General features: G+C 47.7%; 1 protein-coding gene across 6 annotated transcripts in view; it reads left to right on the top strand.

Moving 5' to 3' along the window:
• Positions 1–22,991, top strand: part of SFSWAP (splicing factor SWAP) — a 113,650-nt gene that overhangs the window by 31,508 nt on the left and 59,151 nt on the right. For all 6 annotated transcript variants that reach the window (XM_053279757.1, XM_053279756.1, XM_053279758.1 and 3 more), the window contains 3 exons: positions 8,065–8,308; positions 14,761–14,892; positions 15,247–15,340. In XM_053279757.1, coding sequence (XP_053135732.1) covers positions 8,065–8,308; positions 14,761–14,892; positions 15,247–15,340 — 470 coding nt within the window. The remainder of the gene's footprint in view (positions 1–8,064; positions 8,309–14,760; positions 14,893–15,246; positions 15,341–22,991) is intronic.

The following is a 22,991-nucleotide window of genomic DNA, read 5'->3' as shown; positions in this document are numbered from 1 at the left end:
AGGACCGTCTTGGTTCTTGGCTCCCCTGCCCGCAACCCAACATCTTCAGTGATGTGACTAGATGATATGGCGCATTGTACTAAATGGGGATTAGATTTTTCACTTCCTTTCAGCAGCAATGAAAAAGAAGAACCCAAAGCACTGTTTTCCGAGCGACGGGAGCCGGAGCAACACTCACAGGCAAAAAGGATGCTGTGATGCAATTTCCATGACTTATCACACGTTTTATCTCTCTCTTTGTGACATCTCAGCTTTGTGGCAGCGTGTCCCCCCCACCAAATCCAGTACATCCGAAAAGAGGCAGGGTGTGAATCACCTGCGTGCCAACCATATACATGCGTTTTCACAGGAGAAAGGGCATTTAGTGAATTATAAAACCCACCAAAAAAAACTTAGACTTGTTCTAACACAAAGCAAATTACCTTTTTTGGAACTCATGTGGGTGTTGAAGGAGATCTTGTTGGAAAGGAGGAGAGCGGGTCTTGTGGTAGCAAGCCTGACTTGTCCCCTTAGCTAAGCAGGGTCTGCCCTGGTTACATACGAATGGGAGACTAGAAGTGTGAGCACTGCAAGATATTCCCCTCGGGATGGAGCCACTCTGGGAAGAGCAGAAGGCTCCAAGTTCCCTCCCTGGAAGCATCTCCAAGATAGGGCTGAGAGAGATTCCTGCCTGCAACCTTGGAGAAGCTGCTGCCAGTCTGGGTAGACAATGCTGAGCTAAATAGACCAATGGTCTGACTCAGTATATGGCAGCTTCCTGGGGGGGGGGCAGGGGAAGAATAACGGCACTTCCATTCAGGACTAGGGGCTGTACCTCGGTGATAGAGCACTTGCTTTGAATCTAGAAGGACCCAGGTTTGATCACCAAAATCTCTAGAGAGGGCTTAGAAATAATACACATTATTTCCTGATTTTGGGGGAGCAGTGGGCCTGCAGGGATTTGCCCATTACTAATTTCTTATAATGTGGGTTGGGGTTCAGTGGCAGAGGGTGTGCTTTGAATGCAGAAGATCCCAGGTTCACGCCCTGGCAGCATCTCCAGGTACGGCTGGGAAAGACTGCTGCCTGAAACCCTGGAGAAGCTGCTGCCAGTCAGTGTAGACATTCCTGAGCTAGATGGACCAGTGGTCTGACTCAGTAGAAGGCAGCTTCCTGTGTTCATATTTTGGGGCATACAGGAATTTCCCTGCCATCTCAGATACCTAGAAGCATTCACTCTTACTTGTAATTTGACCACATGAATTTCAGCAGAGTGGCCCTTAGTTTTTCTTTAAGATCTTTGGGAATTCAGTGGTTAAATGGCTGCACCTTATTCTTCCCAGGCAAAGTTGCAGTATTATTACCTGTTGAAGCAGATTTGTCTGCATTTTACCTCTGAAAGCTTGTGAACATAACCGCTGAAGACTGACCTTTTGCTTACCTTTCAAGATGAAGTTTCTAGCTGACTTCGTCCTGGTGAATTCAGTTCATTTAGGATGCTGGGCATGGATCTTTCTCCTGTGACACCATCACCCAGACTTTCAAAGAAATGGAGCAGGGATGTGATTATCTTTGATTCAGCAGGAAAAGCCTTAAGCAGGAATCGGGCTGTTTAGATAATTAGCCAATTTTGGATGAGACAGTCGCCGGGCTTGATACAGGAAGGAGATTGGATGTCAAAGCCCACATAGCATGTTTACACACTCTGCAGGATCATTTATTCATAACTCGCGTCATGCTTGAGTGGATGTAATAAAGCATTTGAAGTGTTGTGCTTTTGTTTTTGAGACAGTTAATTTTCAAGCACTGTGTGTGTGTGTATATATATATATGCGTATGTACACACACATGCACACACCAAAGTGTTGCAGTAGGTGTGCATGTGTTGCCTGTGACTGAGGATGGTGAAAGCGTTAGGCAGCTTTCCCCCTGAGAAGCAAAAGTGTCTTATGATTGTCCTGAGGGCCTGTTCTTCAAGCTGAGACTTTTGCCCGCTCTTTTTGTTAAAGCCCTCTTCCCCCAGCCACTGAGTTCCATTAGCTCTGTCCACCTGCTTGTCTGTTAACTGCCCTCTTGAGTCCACGAACGTTCCACTCCATTGAATTACATTGGGGCAGTCTGCAGGACGGGTTTGGGCCCTCTCAGGTTTCTTTTCCTTCAGATTTTTGTGGAACAGGCATGTCTGCCGATACAGTCATCTTGCCTTTTAGCTGCTCTGGTTATGTGCCCGTAAGGATCATGGCATTTCCGGCTATATATACAGAAGAGGCAGGGAGAATGAGAATGAGGGTGTTTATATGTGTGACGTACGAAATATGTATGTAAGAAATAAAATAAATTCCTTTTGAACCATGGATCCACAGATGTTGGCTTGCTTTGGCAGCCATTGATGATTGATGAGATGGTTTTTTGGTCCAACCCTTTGTTCTCATCAAAAAGGATTGATGAGACCAAAGGGGCGGGCTCTTGTTTATTATTTATTGATTGATTTGCTTTGATTTGTATACCACCCTTGTTCCAGACCCTACGCTGCTCTTCCCAAATTCAGTAGAGGATCAGCATTAATCCTTTTCTCCCTTGTCCTGTTCCCAGCTCCAAGTTGGATTGGGGGTCAGTTCTGCAGTCCTGGTGCCCTGCCGAAGTACCGCAAGTGCCTTGGAGGTGCAGAGTGACTCCAATAAGGGTCCCCAGCCCAGCTTTTGAGGTGCCTTCTTAGTTCAGCCCAGAATCTCCTCGTGCTGGGTCCGAAGGGGTGGGTCGCTTGTCTCAGCAGTTGCTGTAATCCAGAGGTGATCAGCAGCATTCCCTGTATCGGGGGTTCCTGGAAGTTGTTGAATACAACTCCCATCATAGGAAGCGGTCTTACACTGAGTCAGCCCATTGGTCCAGCTAGCTCAGTATTGTCTGCATTGACTGGCAGCAGCTTTCCCAAGGTTCTCCAGGGAGAAGAGCTGATTTTGTGGTAGCAAGCATGGTAGCAAGCATGCTAAGCAGGGTCTGTCCTGGTTTGAATTTGGATGGGAGACTACATGTGTGAGCACTGTAAGATATCCACCTTAGGAGATGGGGCCGCTCAGGGAAGAGCACCTGCTTGCTTGCATGCAGAAGGTTCCAAGTTCCCTCCCTGGCAGCATCTCCAAGAGAAGGCTGAGAGACTCTCCTGCCTGCAACCTCGGAGGAGCCGCTGCCAGTCTGTGTAGACAATACTGAGCTCGATGGATCACTGGTCTGACTCGGTATAAGGCAGCTTTCTATGTTGCAGGCCGGAGTATCTCCCAGCCCTGTCTGGAGATTTCAAAGAGGGAACATGGGGCTTTCTGCTCATCCCAGTGCAGCCCCATCCCCTAAGGCAGGCATCCCCAAACTGTGGCCCTCCAGATGTTGCTGAACTACAACTCCCAGCATCCCTAGACACAATTTTTTGTGGCTGGGTATGCTGGAAGTTGTAGTTCAGCAACATCTGGAGGGCCGCAGTTTGGGGATGCCTGCCCTAAGGCAGTTCCCAAACTGGGAGCCTCCAGAAGTTGCTGAACTACAACTCCCATCAGCCCCAGCTACAATTTATTGTGGCTGGGGATGATGGGAGCTTTAGTTCAGCAACAGCTGGAGGCTCCCTGTTTGGGAACCACTGCCCTAAGGCAATATCTTACAGTGCTCACATGTGGTCTCCCATTCAAATGCAAACCGAGGCACACCCTTCTTAGCAAAGGGGACAACGCCTGATTTCTGCCACAAGACCAGGATGATGGGAATTGTAGTCGACAACATCTGTCAATCCCTGTTAGAGGGAACACTGGTGCTGTGAAAGACAATGCAGCTGTTCATCCTCACCGTGTCTTAGGTGTGCATGACGAAAAGAGGCCCTCCATTTCTCTCCGAATTTGAAGGGTCTTATGGTTGCACAGTTTGAGAAACTCTGGCTTAAAGCAGCCCATTTCAGCAGCAGCAGGAACAATAACAACTCTGTCCCCAATGGCCTATTCAGCTGGTGTTTCACTAACAAGGAATCCATATATGTATATTTAATTGAATAGCACATTAACAGCTGTGAGCTTCAGGGACTCCCCACCATGGTCTTTGGAGGTTATGGGCCTCCATAATTTGTGGCCATGGAAAACATGAATTATGCAGCCCTTTTGCAGCTCTTGACAGCAAGGTGATTATTCCATGAACAGCTGAGCCATTCTGAACCAACGCTCCCGTAACGCACACTGCGTTGATGACAGAAAAATGAAACCCATGCAAACATGCAAGTGTTGAGATTTGATTCGTGTCAGGCTTTGAAACGAGGCACAGTTTCCTCTCCTGTTGGCTTTACACACTTGTAATCTTGTCGATTCTTGGCTGTCATGTTGACTATTGAGCAGCAATGATGTTTCTCTTTGAGGATGCGGAACATTGGCTAGGCCCATCTTGGCGAGGGAGGTACCGAGATTTTGTTACTCCTACAATTCAAATGGTATAGGTCCATCTGCAGCTGCCCCCAGCTCATCTGGTGGCTACTCAGGGACAGGCCACCAATTCCTGCCCCCAAGCTTTGGAATGTGCTCTCTACCGAAAGAAGAACCTCCCCATCTCTTGACAGCTTCTAAAAGGGCTAAGATACATTTTATTGACCCAGGCTTTTAATTAGTCTTTTAATTATACTCCTGGAATCTATCATTATTTTAATGTTTTAACTTTGTTTTTAATCTGTTGTGGGTTTTTTTGTAAACTACCCAGAGGTGCGAGTTTTGGGCAGTGTATATGGTGCAGTGGGGAAATGCTTGACTAACAAGCAGAAGGTTGCCAGTTTGAATTCCCGCTGGTACTATGTCGGGCAGCAGTGATATAGGAAGATGCCAAAAGGCATCATCTCATACTGTGTGGGAGGAGGCAATGGTAAACCTCTCCTGTATTCTACCAAAGAAAACCACAGGGCTCTGTGGGCGCCAGGAATGGAAATTGACCTGACAGCACACCTTTACCTTTTACCTTTATACAAATATGCCAAATTAAGTAAATATTCCTAGAAAGTTTAGGGGCTCCTTAGGAGCTGGAAGGTAGTCTAATAAATCCTGGACACCTTGGTGAAAAGTTAAATGATAGTAAGCAAACTTGCTTGAAAACTCGCTTGTATGCCTTTACTGATCTTCCCCATCAGATACACAACCCGAGGATGCCTTTCCAGAGCATTTCTAGGTAGGCTCAGTATGCCCAAAAGGCATTCCATGTGAATTCAGAGTGCACCCCAAGACCCCTGCTAAGTGAGCAAGAGAGGCACTTTTTTAAAGTGGTGATTCTCTTTATTTAGCAGGGGGAGAGCAACTGGCCCTATCCACCCCCAGCACAGTATCCCTCCAGTGACTGTTGCTGGTGTCTATCTTATGTTTCTTTTTAGATTGGGAGCCTTTTGTGGATAGAGAACCACCTTCGTATTCCTTTTTAAAATGACTCCCACTGCCAAATGTTTGTATACTGCTTTTTCAACAAAAGTTCTCAAAGTGGTTTATGCAGAACATAAAGAAATAACTGAGATGGCCCCCTGTCCCCAAAGGGCTCACATTCTAAAAAGAGACATAAGAGAGGCAACAGCCACTGCAGGGATGTTGTGCTGGGGGATGGATAGGGCCAGTGGCTCTCCCCTTGCTAAGCTAATCACTTTAAAATGTGCCTCTTTGCTCAGTCAGTAGAGTAAACTGCTTTGAGAACTTTTTTTTTTAAAATGAAAAGTGGTGCATAGATAACAGCTTCATGCAGTTTGGAGCAATTACTCCCAGTATATGTACTCTGCACCACGGAGGTTCACGATCCACTGCTGTGCTCATAATTTTACCTCTGCCAACAGGTGTCTGTCATGCAAATTGCTCCCTTAATCTCACAAGCCACTTCTGTTTCTTAACCTGCTTTTTATCCTCCCTGGCCTAATTGTCCAGTCTCCCCCCGCCCCCCCCCCCCCGGAAGCGAGATACAAAGTGCTGGTTATTACCTATAAAGCCTCGACAGCTTGGGCCTAGGGTACTTAAGAGAGCGCCTTCTTTGTCATGAATCCTGCCGCCTATCAAGATAATCTGGTTATGTTTGCCACAGCTTGTTGGGTGGTGTCTCAGCCTTCTCTGTGGCTGCCCCAGGGCTTTGGAATCTGCTGCTCCCTGTCAAAATAAGAGCATCTTCATCTCTGCTTTTAGAAAGACCCTCAGGACACACCTGTTTTGCTCAGGCTGTTGACACAAACTAATTTTAAATTGTTTACTTGTTTTTGTTCTGTGAAATGGTTTTTACTCTGTTTTATATTTGTTTTTAAATTGTGTACGCTGCCTAGAGAGACACATATCACACAGTATATAAATATGATTGATAAATAAATAAGCACCCAAAGCATTCAGTGGAGAAATTTGGATCTTGGTACCCAAAGGCTTCGCTGGCACAGCGCTACCTTAGCACCTGGCCCAGTGCCAACAGAACAGGTCCTTTAACCTAAATTTTGTCTTATTGTTTTGTGAGAGAGTAATGATGCATTCCTGCACAGGAAGCTGCCTTATACTGAGTCTGACCGTTGGTCCATCTAGTTCAGTGTTGTCTACACTGACTGGCAGCAGCTCTCCAAGGTTTCAGGCAGGATTCTTTCCCAGCCCTACTTGGAGAATGATCTTGGGACTTTCTCCATGCAAAGCAGATGCTCATCCATTGAGCCATGGATGCTCTTTATTAACATACGAAGAATCCTTCTACTGAGTCAGACCTTTGGTCTGCCTAGCTTAGTATCGTCTCTCCAGTATTGTCAGCTGCTCTCCTGAGTTCCAGACCAATCTTTTCCTGCCCTCCCTGGAGACATTGGGGATTGAAGTTGGAACCTTCAGCACACTGCAAATTGAATAAATAAATACAAACCGATGCTCTACCCCTGAGTTAACAGCCCTATGCCCTGGGCTTGACATGGGCTTGTCATTTGTAACTACTAGATTCTTGCCCAGAAATAGTTCTTTAAACAATTCGGTATTGTTTTGGAGTAAGCGAAAGCAGTGTAATGAAGGCTGTGTGATGATCTCGGTGTGATAGACAATAAAATAATAGGCACATTTCTAGCCGTTACGGCTGCAAAGAAATGTTTGTGAGTGTGTAGATAATGCCTGCTGAATTGGAAGAAGCCAGACTGGCTGAAAAGACATTTTCAGTAGCTGAAGGCAGAGGTTTGCTCTCCACAAGGCATTGCTCTCCACAACACACCAAGCCTCCCCTCCATCACTTGGGAAAGGAGGAAAAAATATGCAAATTGCTCAACATGCGAAGGCTGCAGAATTCTTCCTACAGAATTCTGATGGTCTGCTCTTTGCATTTTTTCTCCGCCCCCCCCCCCCCCCCAGGTGCAGAGTCCACCGGGCAACAAGTTGAGAGTCCTGTTGAGCTTTGAACCCCCTTGTGTTTCTCTCTTGGGTTTTTTAAAAAAAGCAGTTGTACACAGAGAAAAACTCCGCTACTGGCCTAATTTCTGTGTGGTCACGAGTGTGGTTTTAATATATGCGAAAGGCTGGCTGGAGCCAATTACCTTATGCAGGGGATGGGGTGGGATGGAATGACACGTTTAGGATTCTTTTCACGTCCTTGCTTCCTCGTTCACCCCGCCGCTGTTTCTGTTTGGCCTTGGATGCGTCTGCCTCATTTAACCCAATTGGGTTGACAAGAATGCAATTTCTCATCTGGTGCAGATGCACACCAAAGAAATGAATAGGACATGACCATGTTTACCAAATCCAAGAGCCCCCCCCCCCCCCAGCTCAATCCTGTTAAAGATAGGGTGGTCGTCCTGAATTCAGAGTCCCCTTTTTTGGGAGGTAAATACAGGTATAACCTGTATTCCATCTCTGTCTTTTTTGGCATCGTCTTAAATTCAGAGTCCCCTTCTATTTGGGTAAAAACGTTAGCAGGTTTGAGATGCGAACCAAAGTGACGATCCATTTGTGGTAGCAGTGCACGGAAAGAGAACTCTGTGTGTGTGTGTGTGTGTGTGTGTGTGTGTTTGTTTGTGTGTTTGTGTTTCCCTCCTTCAGGTTTTCTGATGCCATTTTTCTATTGCGCTGATCATCAACCCCATTTGTTTCATTACAGCTGCCATGGCAGCCATGTATTACAGCTACTACATGCTGCCGGACGGAACGTACTGCCTCGCCCCCCCGCCCCCAGGCATCGACGTCGCCACTTACTACAGCGCGCTGCCTGCAGGCGTGACTGTGTCGAGCGCTTCAGGAGTTATGACCATCACGGCACCACCACCCCCCGGCACCACACCGCCACCGCCTTCAGAGGCGCCTGATGACGCGGGCAGAACCGTGCCTGCCACCACATCTGCAAGGTACCATGTGTTTCGCAGTTTTAAGTCTCTGCAACTGGGAAATTGTGGCCGATCTCATCAACCATGACCCGATTATCCACAGTTTGGTGAGGTTTTTTGGTAATTTGGGAGAGTTTTTTGCTATTTCCCGGTCTCAGGGGGTGATTTTTTTTCTTTTCTTTTTTTAAATAGAATTTTAATTTTCAAAATAACAAGTAGATAAAGGAGAGATACAACAATAGTGTTCAAAAATATCAGGCAATACAAATTTTTGAAAAAGGGAAAGAAACAGCAACCTCTTCTCACACTTTTCACCGCCCATAGTTTGATAACTAAATAAGCAACCTAACATTTCATAATTACAAATATGATAAAAAGCCAATTCTATTGAGTAAAAAAGAATCATTTCTATAAAAATCATTTAATTTTTATAGAAAAATCATTTCTTTAAAAATGCCAAGTTAATGAACAGAATAACACCCTTTTTGGCAATAGATTTTTTCCTATTTTAAAGTGTATTTTGCAGTATTTTTGCAACAGCGATTCCCCTCACCCTGTTTCCCATTGGTTTTAATGCCTCGCCAACCAGGAACTCACCTGCCGCGCGGTTTCCCGGAATGCGGTTGGTGAGAGATGACTGTATTTAGGGTCCTAAACCCACCCAGCCCCACCCATTGGACGAAATAGGAAGAGAAAGACCCAACCAACTGCACAATGCTCCCAAGGGCCCTGCGTGGTTCTAGTCTTGCAGCAGTGAGCATGAGTTGACACCTGTGCTAAGCAGTGCTTGCCTTGGTTTGCATTAGGATGGTGATTCATTACAGTGAGTGCTGTAAGATGTTTGTTTGTTTGTTTGTTTGTTCAATTTTTAGACCACCCTTACAAAATAGCTCAGGGCGGTTCACAAACTTTTAATACTGAACTCAGTCTTTCTGATTTATAACTGTCAAAATGAATGAACAGGGAAAATTCCAGATAGGACACTGTGTAATCAAGCATATATAGCATCCCTGCTTAAGCACCCCAGCAGTTGTTATCACAGCATACTCAGAAGTTCCTCTAGACCACAGTTTCTCAACCACCGGTCCCTGGACCGCTGCCGGTCCGCGAAGGGTTGAGTGCCGGTCCCTGACTGGGAGTCACCCCACCCCCAAAAAACAATTGCAATCAAGGCACTCACTTCCTCAATCTTGCACATGGCACGGAAGAGGAGGAGTATGCTTCTGCCTTGCCTCCCTGTGCTGCTGAGATCTTCCTACAGCTATCTTATTCCCTGTCTTTACAGCTTCAAACTGTACGCAGTGCGGGGGCATGGAGGAAAAGGTATGGCAGGGGGTGCCACTTGAAGGGCTGCTGGTTCTTGCATGCACATTGTTTGCAGCCAAAGGTTGATTGATTGAAACCCAGCTGCCTAGTGCGGCCAAGGCGCCTTGAGAGGGAACGCTGTTCCCCTCTTGCATCGGTGGGGCGTTGTGGTCCCTCGGCCCCTGTAACCCCCTGGTCTTCACTGCCGGTGGAAGACGGTGGTCCCTTTTGTGACCTTGCCAAGGGGTGGAATCTCTGGCTGGCATCATGCCGTGGTGAGGGCTAAGCGGCGGAGGGGAGGAGGAGGGCTGCCTTGGCTCAGGCTTTGCAGAAAGGGAGTGCAGGTGGACCTTCCTCAGGGGAGGGGGAGTAAGCACGTGTACCAAGGAGGGCTAAGTAGCAGAGGGAGGCGGCATGGTGCGGGGGAGAGGCAAGATACCATTTTGTGCATTCATGCAAAAGGGTCATTGGATGAATGACACTGGAATGAAGTGATCCTGGGGATTTGATGCCCAGCGCGGTTCGTGTCCGATCCCAACCGATTTAAAACCAGCTGCCTGTTGCGGCCAAGGCACCTTGAGAGGAAATGCTGTTTTCCTCTTGCATTGGTGAGGCATTGTGGTGTCTTAGCCCCCTATAACCCCCTTGGTCTCCACCGCCGGTGGAAGATGGCAGTCCCCTTTATGACCTCGCCAGGTGGAGGGAGTCAGCCTCTGGCTGGGATCATGTCGCGGTGAGGGCTAAGTGGTGGAGGGAGGGAGGAGGGCTGCCTTGGCTTGCCTTGCAGCTACGTGCAGTCAGCATGTGGGACCACGTGCATGGCCCCAAAGGCAGGCTGGTGTGATTGGCGCATACAGGGGAGTTGGGAGGGGCGCAGAGCACACACTGTGAGAGAGGTTGGGGGAACACCTGCTACACTCTGGTGCACAAGCACAGCAGCGGCAGCTCTTGGACACAGGCGACCTTCCAAGCACGGTCTGGTACACCATTGTCTCGCCCACCCTGAACAGTGCCTCGTCTCCCCAGTGAGGAAGACAAGGCATCCACCACTACAGCACCCGCACCCCCACCATCTCAGAATCACCCCCTTCCATTTAATGCCAGGACCCCACCGCTCTTTTTCACATTTTATTTCACCATTTTTAAAAAAAACATTCCCAGCACCTGCCACGTAACTGTTTTTAAGGAGTTTTGGAGGAGCTGCATGGGTTTCATTAGATCTGCCTCACAAAGTGCACATCTAAGAGCAGGATCCAGATCAAACCAGGTGATCGTGTCCAAGCAGCATTGGCACAAATGAGAGATGACTGATTTCAGTGGGTGGTCCTGACTAATGTCTTGATTCGACCCTGCGACTACACAACTTCTGCTAAAATGCCACCTCCATCATGAGAGGGTTAAACTGTAGACTTCGGGCTCTACTGACAACTTGCCCAGTTCTCGTCTCCTCTCCTCACCTCCTTTTTGCTTTGCTTGACATCCAACCTGATGAAGAGTTTTGGGGAATTCAAAAGCTTGCTTGTATGTTGTTTTCGTTGGCCCCATGCAGCCTTTGAATTTTTCTAATGGCCCAACATCCCCTCTCCTTTGAGTAATCACAAGCACCCCCACCACGCATGTACTGGAAACATATTTGTTCACCCACGTTTTTAAATTCAGGGGTTCTCAACCTTGGGTCCCCAGATTTTGGTGGACTACAACTCCCATAATCCCCAGCCATAATGGCCAAATGCCATTGTGGTTGTGGGTTGTGGGAATTTAAATCCACCAATATCTGAGGACCAAACGTTGAGAACCTGTAATATTCCATGTTTGCAAAAGATTCCCAATTTAATTATTGTAATGCTTATATTATTTTAATTATAAACTGCCCAGCGATGCAAGTTTTGGGCAGTATAGAAGTCTGATAAATGAATGAATGAATGAATAGGAAAAACTTAAACTTGAAACCCCTTTACTAACTGCTGGTCCGGGAAACTGCGCATGAAGAATGTAGCGGTCCCTGAAACTCTGCACGAAGAATTTAGCGGTCCTTGACTCCAAAAAGGTTGAGAAACACTGCTCTAGACCAGTTCTAGACACTTGTTTGTTTACCTGTCTTGCTTATTTACATGACACACAGAGAGAACCATGGAAAATGTTGTTCTTCAATACAGTATCACCCATCTAATATTCCCTTGAGGGGATGGGGCCATAGCTCAGCAGCAAAGCACCTGCTTTGCATGCAGAAGGTTCCAGCTTCACTCCCTGGCGTCTTTAGATAGTGCTGGGAGAGACTCCAGCCTGAAACCTCGAAGAACCTCTGCCGGCCAGTGCGGACGATACTGAGCCAGATGGATCCATGGCCTGACTCAGTACAAGGCAGCTCCCTATGTTCCTGTTTGCTTTTTAGACCATAGCTCTCCCCTCCTATGTGCAATCAAAAGTAGGATGGGATATTATTATCTGGAGACCTGATGATCAGAATTTTAAAAAGCCACCAGGTTTGCAAAAAAAAATTATATCTTTTTCGCTACCTTAGGGAAGAGTCAGACCATTGATTCACCAGGACAGGATTGTCTGTCCTGGCTAGAAGCAACTTTCTGGGGTCTTGGCAGAAGACTTTCCCAGCACTCGCCACCTCCATGTCTCCCTACACCTGAGTCCCCCCCGGTGGCCAGCCAGCAGTGGGATGTCTCTTTCCATTCACACCAACTGGCAGCCTGTATGAGTGCCGCCCCGGCTGTGAGCCCGCCCGCATCCCACACGTGCAGTGGCGAGGGCGGGGGCTCAGATGTAGGGCGACCCCGAGGAGTCCTTCCCCTTCCCCTCTTACTGCTTTTTCTGGAAGGGTGGTGACAGTGGCCCTCGCAATAACACAGAGCTGGATACGGGGATGTATTTTCTCGGCTTGCTCGAACCTGATCCGCCCTGGGAGTCTGTGTTCTTGCTTGGTTAAGATGGCTCGCCGTGAATAATTTAAAAAGGCAGCTCGAGCGAGCGGCTGCCTCGCAGCATCGTAAAGGCGCCAGGCCTTTGGTGCCTCTCCCAGGGAGAAGTGCTAAACGGTCTGTGTGCCCTTGCTGTCCAAATGCGCTCCGCACACGGCGCGCTCAAGGGCGTTCTGTCACTTTTCGAAATGCTTCTTTAAAACTCATAGATTAATCTTCTCAGCACCTTTAAAAAAAAAAACAAATTTCCAAACATTTTTCACCACAGTGATTCATAGCACGCTTGGCAATCTTCCGCTCAATGGAGCCGTGGTCCCATTATAAATTCTTGGCTGGCTAATTGTTGCCCGAGATTTGTTCCAAATACCAATGTTTTCTTGTTCGAAATTGATCCTTGTTTGGGGCCATGTGTAATTTAGCAAGACAATGAGCTGCGTGACACAAACGATACATCATGCAAGATGGAGGGTGCTTTTGCTTAGATTCCGAACCATTTCGCTTCACGTCTGCTGGTGGTTCCCCAAGAATTGATATAAAAGCCGTTGAGTGCTTTTGCTAATCTTTAGTACATGTTGTGAAGGCTCTCTACACATCCTTCGCCTTTGTGCCATTATGAGAATCGAATAAAGTACAAATAATCTTACTGTATTTACTCAGATCGAAGAAGACTCCGAATTTAAATTTGACCCCCTTAAAAAGTAAGAGATTAAATACAAGTTATACTGCATTTACTCGAAAGGATCAGGACTCTGAACTTAAGAGGGCCTCCTGCTTTCTAATATCAAAAAAATTGGGGAAATCCTAGTCTTGCATTCAGGTAAATGCAGTTCATTTAATCACAGGAAGCTGCCTTATACTGAGTCAGAGAATTGGTCCACCTAGCTCAGTATTATTTACACAGACTGGCAGCAGCTTCTCTCAGGTTGCAGTCAGGAGTCTTTCTCGTCCCTATCTTGGAGATGCCAGGGAGGGAACTTGGAACCTAAATGCTCTTCCCAGAGTGGCCCCATCCCCTAGGGAATATTTTACAGTGCGCACACTTCTAGTCTCCCATTCAAATGTAAACCAGGGTGGACCCTACTTAGCAAAGGGGACAATTCCTGCTTGCTACCACAAGACTGGCTCTCCTCCTTCAGAATTGTGCACATGGGCAAACTGTGGGAAACATACCTACTAGTGCAGAGTGGGATTGAAACAAGTTACTGGCCCTCACGATTGCACAGAAAAAGTTGCTAGTATGTGACTGTTGTCTGATGAATGCTCAAACCACCGATTCCCTAGGGAAGGCAACAGCTGTGTAGTACCATATAGCTTTCTGCTGTCGTGCCCATTTATTTGATATGTATGCTGCTCAGCTGACCGATATAGATAAACCCTAAAAAAAAGGCCACTGAGCTGATACAGATTCAATGCAAATAAGGATAACCAGTAGTTTCAAATTAAAAGCTTGCTGGAAAAGGAAGGCTTTCGCCTGGCACCTAAACATATTCAAAGAGGGTGCCAGGTGGATCGTCTTAGGAAGGGAATTCCATAGATGGGGAAGGCACTTCTGTGAAGTTTCTCTCCCTGAGAGCCACCACCATTGTGAACAGTGGCCTCCAAAGATGACCATGGAGAGCAAGCAGGAATATAGGAACATAGGAATCTGCCATATACTGAGTCATACCATTGGACTATCTAGCTCAGTATTGTCTACCCAGACTGGCAGCAGCTTCTCCAAGGTTTCAGGCAGGAATCTCTCTCAGCGCTATCTTGGCAAAGCCAGGGAAAGAACTTGAAACCACCTGCTCTTCCCAGAGCGGCTCCATCCCTAAGGGGAATATCTTGCAGCACTCACACATCAAGTCTCCCATTCAGATGCAACCAGGGCAGACCCTGCTTAGCTAAGCATATCGGAGAAGAATCTGCTCCAGGTAGACTGACCCTAAGCTCTTTCGTCTCCTGTAAAAATGGTTCTGGATCCTGCAGAATGCAAAATCTCCATGCCTAAAGAAGATTGCTAGATTGGGGCCATTTTGAACACCTTGCAATGTACATATTTTCTTTTTCCCTTGGCCATAGTACCTGGGTTTTATAAATGCAGCGTGGATCACTCCACTGCTAACAGACTTGCTTTTGAGTATTGAATCACCCCTCACATTAACATAAGTTGTGCTCTAAAAAGCGAACTCCTCCAGGTTTAATATGTCTGGTGTTGTGTGGCTTGCCCACGTCAATAAGTACCATACGTTTTTCCAGCGCCATTCCGCCAGTGGCGGCGATCATCCCGCCACCCCCGGACATCCAGCCAGTAATTGACAAGCTTGCCGAATACGTCGCTCGGAATGGAATTAAATTTGAGACCAGCGTCCGTGCCAAGAATGATCCGAGGTGAGTGCAAGTGAGCTTTTTTTCTCGTTTCCTTTTATGATATGGTAAAAGTAGCCCCCCCACACACACAATTGGCAGTCTGTTTTGCAAAGAAAGCTGTTCAAGAAATGGGTTGTAATTCCTTGTATTAAAATTCAAGGGACTACTTGGAGTTAATGATAAAGCATTATTACCTAAGAGTCTTGACACTTGTGCTTCGGAGTGTATACATCTTCTGGGCATTTAGGCATAAGTTATTATATTTCAGCATATCAAATAGCATTTGGGTGCCTGGGGGGGCGTGGAATAGTAAATGATGGTTGGGTGTTTGCTGTGTTTCCCCACAAATTACACTTTTGTTCCTTTTCTCCGCAGGTTTGAATTCCTGCAGCCCTGGCACCAGTACAATGCCTATTATGAATTTAAGAAACAATTCTTCCTTCAGAAAGAGGCCACCGACAACTCAAAGGTAGGCTTATAAAACTGAGAAGCAGCAATGGTTCATCTTGGTGTCCAGCACCCCACCCCAGCTGGGGTGGGCAGAGGGAAGGCTTCTGGAAGCTACTTTTAGATATTTTTCTTCCTCTCCCAAGCCTTGAGAGCTACCAGCATGAAATGGGGCTTGGGGGAGGCGGAGCCTGTCGCAGAATCCAAGATTGTACAAGAATTTACATCAGTGGATTAGGGGAGCTTAACTTCAAACCCCTTCAATTCCCAGAAAATTTTGTTGCAGAATAGGAAGGCAGCAAGAGTGGGTGCTTTGTAGGGGAAGCAAGTGGAGAGAAAGTAAAAGCAACTTTGAGTGCCTCTAGAAGGGAGGTTAAAAATTGTGTGACCATCTAGTCGGTCAGCAGTATTGGCCGCAAGAAAAGGGAGGGTGAAGGAAGCCCAGATGCCTGTAAAGCTATTTCAGATCAAGCTGGGAGCTACCAGTAGCGGGCTCTTACATAGGAAGCTGCCATATACCGAGTCAAACCCTTGGTTCATCTTGCTCAGGATTGTCTACACAGACTGGCAGCGGCTTCTCCAAGGCTGCAGGCAGGAGTCTCTCTCTCAGCCCTATCTTGGAGATGCTGCCAGGGAGGGAACTTGGGACCTAGATGCTCTTCCCCATTTCCGTGGGAGCGCTTCCTTCCCCTAAAGGGAATATCGTTGAGTGCTCACACGTGTAGCCTCCCATCCACATGCAAAGCAGAGTGTGACCTGCTTAGCAATGGGACAATTCCTGCTTGCTGCCACCAGCCCAGCTCTCCTATAGACACCATGCACACAATTGGCAGAAATCAGCTACATTTGCCAATCGGTGATGGTGGAGGTTGTGATGGTGGTTCAGAGGCTAGGATTTGTACCCAGGGGTTTTTTTGAGTGGGGCGGGGGAGCTTCCTGCCTCAGTGTCCCCTTTGTCTTCAGTAGCCCTGTGAAGTGGAATGCCAACATGGAGAGGGTCACTTCATGCCCCCGGCATATGGGTTGCCTTGGCATTTTCCCTTTTTCTGCCTCTGCCTAGTTTATAATGGAAATGCATGTTTACAAAACACTCGCAAGTCACAATATTGTTGCTAGGGAACTGTTTATCCAACACATTTGCTGTCATATGGATTAGGCTGCTTTTGAAATTAATCGTGGGTGTAGTAACGAGCCGGGTTGGTTTCCCCCCACTTTCAGCCATTTCGCTCCTTTTTGTACTCTGCATTTTCAGGGGAGATGGCTAAATCACGTTGACCTTCATTGAACCCCTTAATCTACTCTTCAGTTGGCCCGGATTTAATGTCTGCTAAAGGGCACCGATGCCGTCTGGGAGACAGAGTGGTCGAAATCCAAATAGCTGTGCAACACACTCCATGCAGGGTGAGCCCATTCATGACGCAGTCAGTGCTGCCTGCCTGCCCTTCTCTGTCCTCTGCCAGGCTCAGCGGCAGCAGCAGGGATTATTCCATTATGTGTGTGCGCACGCACAAACTGAATTGTTACGGTTATGAGACAGGCTACTCATTCACTGACTTTCATTCAGGCTAAGATTCTTCTCCCATGGAAATGAGTGGGACGAGGTTTACATATCCTCTCCGTTTCCGTGGAAGCGCTCAGAGCTAATTTCCCCAAGCCTGTCAGTCAGGCTGAGGGGAGGGGTTATGCTGAGCTTCAGCAGGTAGCCAGCCAATCAGGATCAGTGGAGGAGAGTCTTTGGCCTCCTCCCTCCCCTTCTGCAGCGGCCACATTGCCAAGGACGTTTCTACTTCCAGCCAGCAATCCTCAGATGGGAACAAGTAGTGTGGCTGCAGTGTGGGGAGGACTGTGAGTACTCCCTGGGAGCCCTTCAAGTCCTCTGGGGGTAGTAGACGGTCTCCTAGCTGGAGAGGAAGGGAAGAGATCAGCCCTCTGGACACTGCTAACCCATGAAGCCGCTGCCAGTCAGAGTGGACACTCCTGACCTAAATGTGCCAAGGGTCTGACTCAGTTGGCGGCGGCCTCCTATATTCCAAAGTTTTGGTTGCCTGCAGGGGGGAAGGAAGGATTAAAGAGCCCCTTGCCCATGTGCATTCACATGCCGGCTGTGTGTTGGTAGGTAACGCTGCTGCTGTCGCTGCCTGCCCTTTAGTCTTGGCTCAGTTCAGAGTATGTCCCATTAACCATTAGCTGCTGGTGAGATGGAAGGTTTTCCTGTCTTATCCATCACCTTCTGAGTGTTTTACGGTTTCAAGAGGGGTGGAATTAAATGCCCTATTCCTTGCCCTTTTACTTATTTTTTGAGTTTTAATAACGCCCGGCAGTCTGAAACCTGTCAGACAAGACCCTCTCCAAAATGGGAGATCCTTAAATCCTGTCGGAAGGAGATTTAAAACAGTTTGGAGACAGTCAAACCGCCTCGTGATGAAAAGCACATTAAACTTCTTTACAAAGTCTTCAGTTTTCAGTGTTTGCATTAGTCCTTAAGAGTGTTCTAAGTTGCGGGGAGAGCCTTTTCCGAGCTGTGCTTCACAGTCATGAAATAATCCCAAGCCACTTTATTTCCCCACCCATCTCGCTGAAGTGACAGTAAAAGCACTAATGCCTCCTAGAACAATGCTTTCCATCAAGAGTGTTGCAAACATTTAAGGTTTTGAAAATATTCACAAAACGCTTTGGTGCCTAAACGCTTCCCAGTGAGAGGCAGGAGTTGCTGCTTTTTGTGCGGGAAGTGTACTGCTAACGATTTCCCGCTCGTCGTTAGTTTTCAAGGGTTTCTCACAGCCCAAACAATCGTGGTGTTCAACCCTCTGGATCGGTCCTTGTGATTTACCCAATTTTCAGAAGAGGATTTTCAGAGAGGAGAGCTGGTCTTGTGGTAGCAAGCAGGACTTGTCCCCTTCACTAAGCAGGGTCCACCCTGGTTGCATATGAATGGGAGACTTGATGTGTGAGCACTGGAAGATATTCCCTTTAGGGCAGGCATCCCCAAACTGCAGCCCTCCAGATGTTGCTGAACTACAACTCCCAGCATCCCTAGACACAATTTTTTGTGGCTGGGTATTCTGGAAGTTGTAGTTCAGCAACATCTGGAGGGCCGCAGTTTGGGGATGCCTGCTTTTGGGAACGGAGCCGCTCTGGGAAGAGCAGAAAGTTCCAAGTTCCCTCCCTGGCAGCATCTCCAAGATAGGGCTGAGGGAGATTCCTGCCTGCAACCTTGGAGAAGCCGCTGCCAGTCTGTGAAGACAATACTGAACTAGATAGACTAGTGGTCTGACTCAGTATATGGCAGCTTCCTGTGTTCCTATGCTGAGTCAATCCATTGGTTTGTTACACTGACAGGCAGTGGATCTTCAAAATTCAGAGGAGAGCTGGTCTTGTAGTAGGAAGCATGATTTGTCCCCTTTGCTAAGCAGGGTCTGCCCTGGTTGCATATGAATGGGAGACTTGATGTGTGAACACTGCAAGATATTCCCCTTAGAGGATGGAGCCACTCTGGGAAGAGCAGAAGGTTCCAAGGTCCCTCCCTGGCAGCATCTCCAAGATAGGGCTGAGAGAGAGACTCCTGCCTGCAACCTTGGAGAAGCTGCTGCCAGTCTGTGAAGACAATACTGAGCTAGATAGACCAATGGTCTGACTCAGTATGTGGCAGCTTCCTATGTTCAGGAAACTCATGAAGGGGCGATTTTGCCCATGTCCTTCACGTTTTGCCCAGGCCATGTCCTCGGATGAAGGCAGCCCGAAAATCACTGGGCAGCATCCCAGCCGTGTAGGTCATGACAACGCACTGCTGCAATAAATGAGGCATGACTAAGAGGTCTGGATCCTAGCTCATGCTTTGTGCTTTGCTTATGCATTTCAGTTCAGTCCCGGTGTGGGATGTGGGGGTGGCCACCAGCTTGGAGGGCTTTAAAATAGGCTTAGACAAATTCATGAAGGGCAGGTCTCTCAATGGCTACTCGTCTGGTGGCTGAGGGCCAACTCCAGCCTCAGAGACACGATGCTTCTCAATAGCAGTCGCAGGGCAGTAGCAGTGGGAGAGAGGTTAAATCCCTGGCGGCTTCTCCAGGTAGGGCTGGGAGGGACTCCTGTCTGAAGCCTTGGACAGACCTTGCCGGTTAGTTCAGGCACTACTGAGCTAGATGGACCAATGGTCTGACTCGGTATAAGGCAGCTGCCTTTGGTTCCATATAAATGGATTTATTGTGCTTCAGTGTGCGCTCTCTCTCTCTCTCTCTCTCTCTCTCTCTCTCACTCTCTCTCTCACTCACGCACACTCTAGAGACCTGGCACTCCCTTCTTGTTATCAGTAGGTTGGAATGCTATTTACTTATCTACTGCGCCTCAATGAAAGTAGTAGATAAATTTTCAATTTTCCAACTCAAAGCTATTTACATAGGAGAAACCAAAGCTCACTGGACGGCCATCTACTCGGCATGCAGAAGACCCCCAGGTTCAATCCCTGGCGGCATCTCCAGGTAGGGCTGGGAGAGACTCCTGCCTGAAACCTTGGAGAGCTGCTGCCAGCCAGTGTGGACAATACTGAGCTAGATGGACCAAGAGTCTGACTTTGTACACGGCAGCTTTCTGTGTTCCTCCTATAAGGCTGAACTACAACTATTTATGTAAAGGTAAAGTGTGCCATTGGATCGGTGTCGACTCCTGGCGCCCACAGAGCCCTGTGGTTGTCTTTGGTAGAATACAGGAAGGGTTTGCCATTGCCATCTCCCACGCAGTATGAGATGGTGCCTTTCAGCATCTTCCTAGATCGCACAAGCCATTTCCCTGCTGCGCCATTAGGTAGCTTTGCATATATACAGTGCATTGCCAAGGAAGACACCACTGTCGGTTCTCTTTTCTCGGTGTGCTGGTCATAATTAGCAAGCTTTGCAAGCAGCGACCATAAGCGAAGCAAAGAATGAATTTATTAAGTTTGTCTCTTGACTGCCGTAGACTAGCAGCCCATGGTTGGTGTCTAGTCCTGTGGGTGTGATTGGAGCCTGTCTAGGAATCTCTGCCCAGTATCTGGAAAGGAGAGTTGGTCTTGTGGTAGCAAGCACAAATTGCCCTCCTTGCTCAGCAGGGTCCACCCTGGTTGCTGTTGAATGGGAGACCACATGTGTGAACACTGCAAGATATTTCCCTTAGGAGATGGGGCCATAGCTCAGCAGTGGAGTGTCTTCATGCTTGCATGCAGAAGGTTCCATGTTCCCTCGCTGGCAGCATCTCCAAGATAGGGCTGAGAGAGAGTCCTGCCTGCAACCTTGGAGAAGTCGCTGCCAGTCTGGGTAGACAGTACTGAGCTAGGTGGGCCAGTGGTCTGACTCAGTATATGGCAGCTTCCTGTGTTCCTATGACCCCTCTGGTAAAGGGGCCAGTTGAAGGACCTTCAGAAAAAAAGAAGAAACAAAAAATGCCTGTACTCCTTGGAGAGCTTTATGTTAACAGTTCTGGACTAGATATACTGAGTCATATTAAGACAACTTCCTCTGTTTTCCCAGTGCCCATTAGTATCCATTTTATTTGACCTGCATTGTCTCTGGCTTTCATGGCACATATGTTAAATTTCCATTTATCCCTCTTTATTCCCGAAACAAACTGGCCCTAGCCTGCCCTCCAAGAATAAATTAAGCCAGTTAGCTCAAGCACCCCCTTCTCTTGTGAGGATAAATTCTTATGTCTGAAGTTTTATCTTTATACCTAATGTGTTCTTTTTCTTTTTTTTAAATAGAGGGAGTTAACAAATGCGTAAAAGTGCATGGCACAGACACTCATACATTTTATTGGTGTCATTTAGCCGTAGCAGACGAAGGAAGCAGAACTTTAAGAGGGTTCCTTAAAGATTTCCACATTATATTAAAAGAAGCCCACTTTACACCGAGCCGTTTCTTACATTAGAATTACTTTGTACATTCTTATTACGAAGCTGTTAGCACAGTGCTTTTTAATGACTCTCTTGAACAACATAATGGGTTTGAAACAGCAGTGTCAAATACACTTGAATCATGGTAACAGTTTTCCGCAGATCTACTTTCTTTAAAGATTTCCAAACTCATTAATCACTGGGAGATGATAACGGAAGAAAAGGAGCAAGCCACCCAGTGTCAGTTCCACCGGATTATGTGTGTTGTGAAGAAGGACCAGAGCCAGCTGTTGGAGAATTTAGGATCCAAGTGGCCTGGCTTCAGTGCCTTGGATTGCATGAACTTGTCCATATCTTGCCCCATGTGTTTCATACTATAACTGGTCCAACTCTGCTGGATCATCAGATGCCTCTGCAAAGCCCACAAGCAAGAGGCGAGGGCATGCCCCCTCTCCTGCTGTTGCTCCCCTGCAAGTGGTATTTAGAGGCATCTTGCCTTTGTGGCTAGTCATCAGACTAGTAGCCATTGAATTTGTCTAAGCCCCTCTTAAAGCCATCCAGGCTGGTGGCTCTCACCACAGCTTGTGGCGGAGAATTCCATCCATTCATTATGCGTTGTGTGAAAAAGTGCTTCTTTTTGTTGGTCCTCGATTTCCTGGCAACCAGTGTCATGGGATGTCCTCTGGTTCTAGTGTTCTTGGTGGCCCCACGGTCTGACTTGTTATAAGAGCTGTCTGTGTGCCTAGGCCAGCGGTTCCTAACCTGGGCTCCTCCCGATGTGGCTGAACTACAACTCCCAGCATCCCCAGCCACAATGTGTTATGGCAACATCTGGAGGAGCCCCAGTTGGCAACCCCTGGTCTCAGTTCTAGAAGAATATGTGACTGATTGTAAAGCACTTTTCTAGGGTTGCTGGTTCCAATCCCTGGTGTGCACAGGGCAGCCATGGCAGAGAGCGCCGCCTGGCTGTTTATACCACACCGCAGAACAAAATATCCTGGCACCCTAAGCACACAGAGGCCTTGCCGGCTTGATCTCCTGTGCTGGGGCAGGGGATGCACAGGGCAGCTTTTGCAGGGGGAGGCGGCCGTAGCTCCATGGTAGAGCACATGCCGGGAAGGACTGTAGCTTATTGGGAGAGTCCTGCTTTGCATGTAGAAGGTGCCAGGTTCACTCGTTCTCTCCAGGTAGGGCTGGGAAGGAGTCCTGCTTGAAAGACCCTGGGAAACTGCTGCCAGTTGGACTAGGCAATCCTGAGCTAGATGGACCGATGGTCTGATCAGTATAAGGCAAACGTCCTGCGTAACCCTTGTAAACCCGTACTTCACCGCTGAACCCAGACTGAAAACAGGCTTGCTAATTCAGATGTCATATCAAATCGGGAAGTTGAGTGGCTCCTCAACACAGAACCAACGATCAGTTCAGAAGTTGTTGGTTTTTGTGTGTGTGAAACTGATCCCGCAGCAAAATGGTTGACCCGAACCTGGATCCAGCCCCTGAACCCACGAATGGCAGCCAGTTCAAAAGGAAGTGGTTCAGTGAGCCGGCACTCCGCTTTCAGCTGTATGGTGGTTCTGTTTTTCTGTCCTTTTCTGTGGGTGTTTGTGAAAACGAGCTTGGGTTTTGCTTTTTAAATCGAAAACGGGACATGACAGAGATTTCTCATGTGAAATGCTGTCGGCCTGCAACAGCAAACCAAGTGATTTGGGAAAGCATTCCAAAATAGCTCCCGCGGGTGGAAGGGAGATGGTGACAGTCCTGCCGGCTAGTCTATTGATCTTCTTGGCACTTCACCTTCCCTGGAAGGTGTGCT

The sequence above is a fragment of the Hemicordylus capensis genome, chromosome 15 (genome assembly GCF_027244095.1).
Source record: "Hemicordylus capensis ecotype Gifberg chromosome 15, rHemCap1.1.pri, whole genome shotgun sequence".
In the NCBI taxonomy this organism is placed as follows: Eukaryota; Metazoa; Chordata; class Lepidosauria; order Squamata; family Cordylidae; genus Hemicordylus; species Hemicordylus capensis.
The sequence above is the reverse complement of the archived record's forward strand: the minus strand, read 5'-3'. Positions and strand labels throughout refer to the sequence as shown.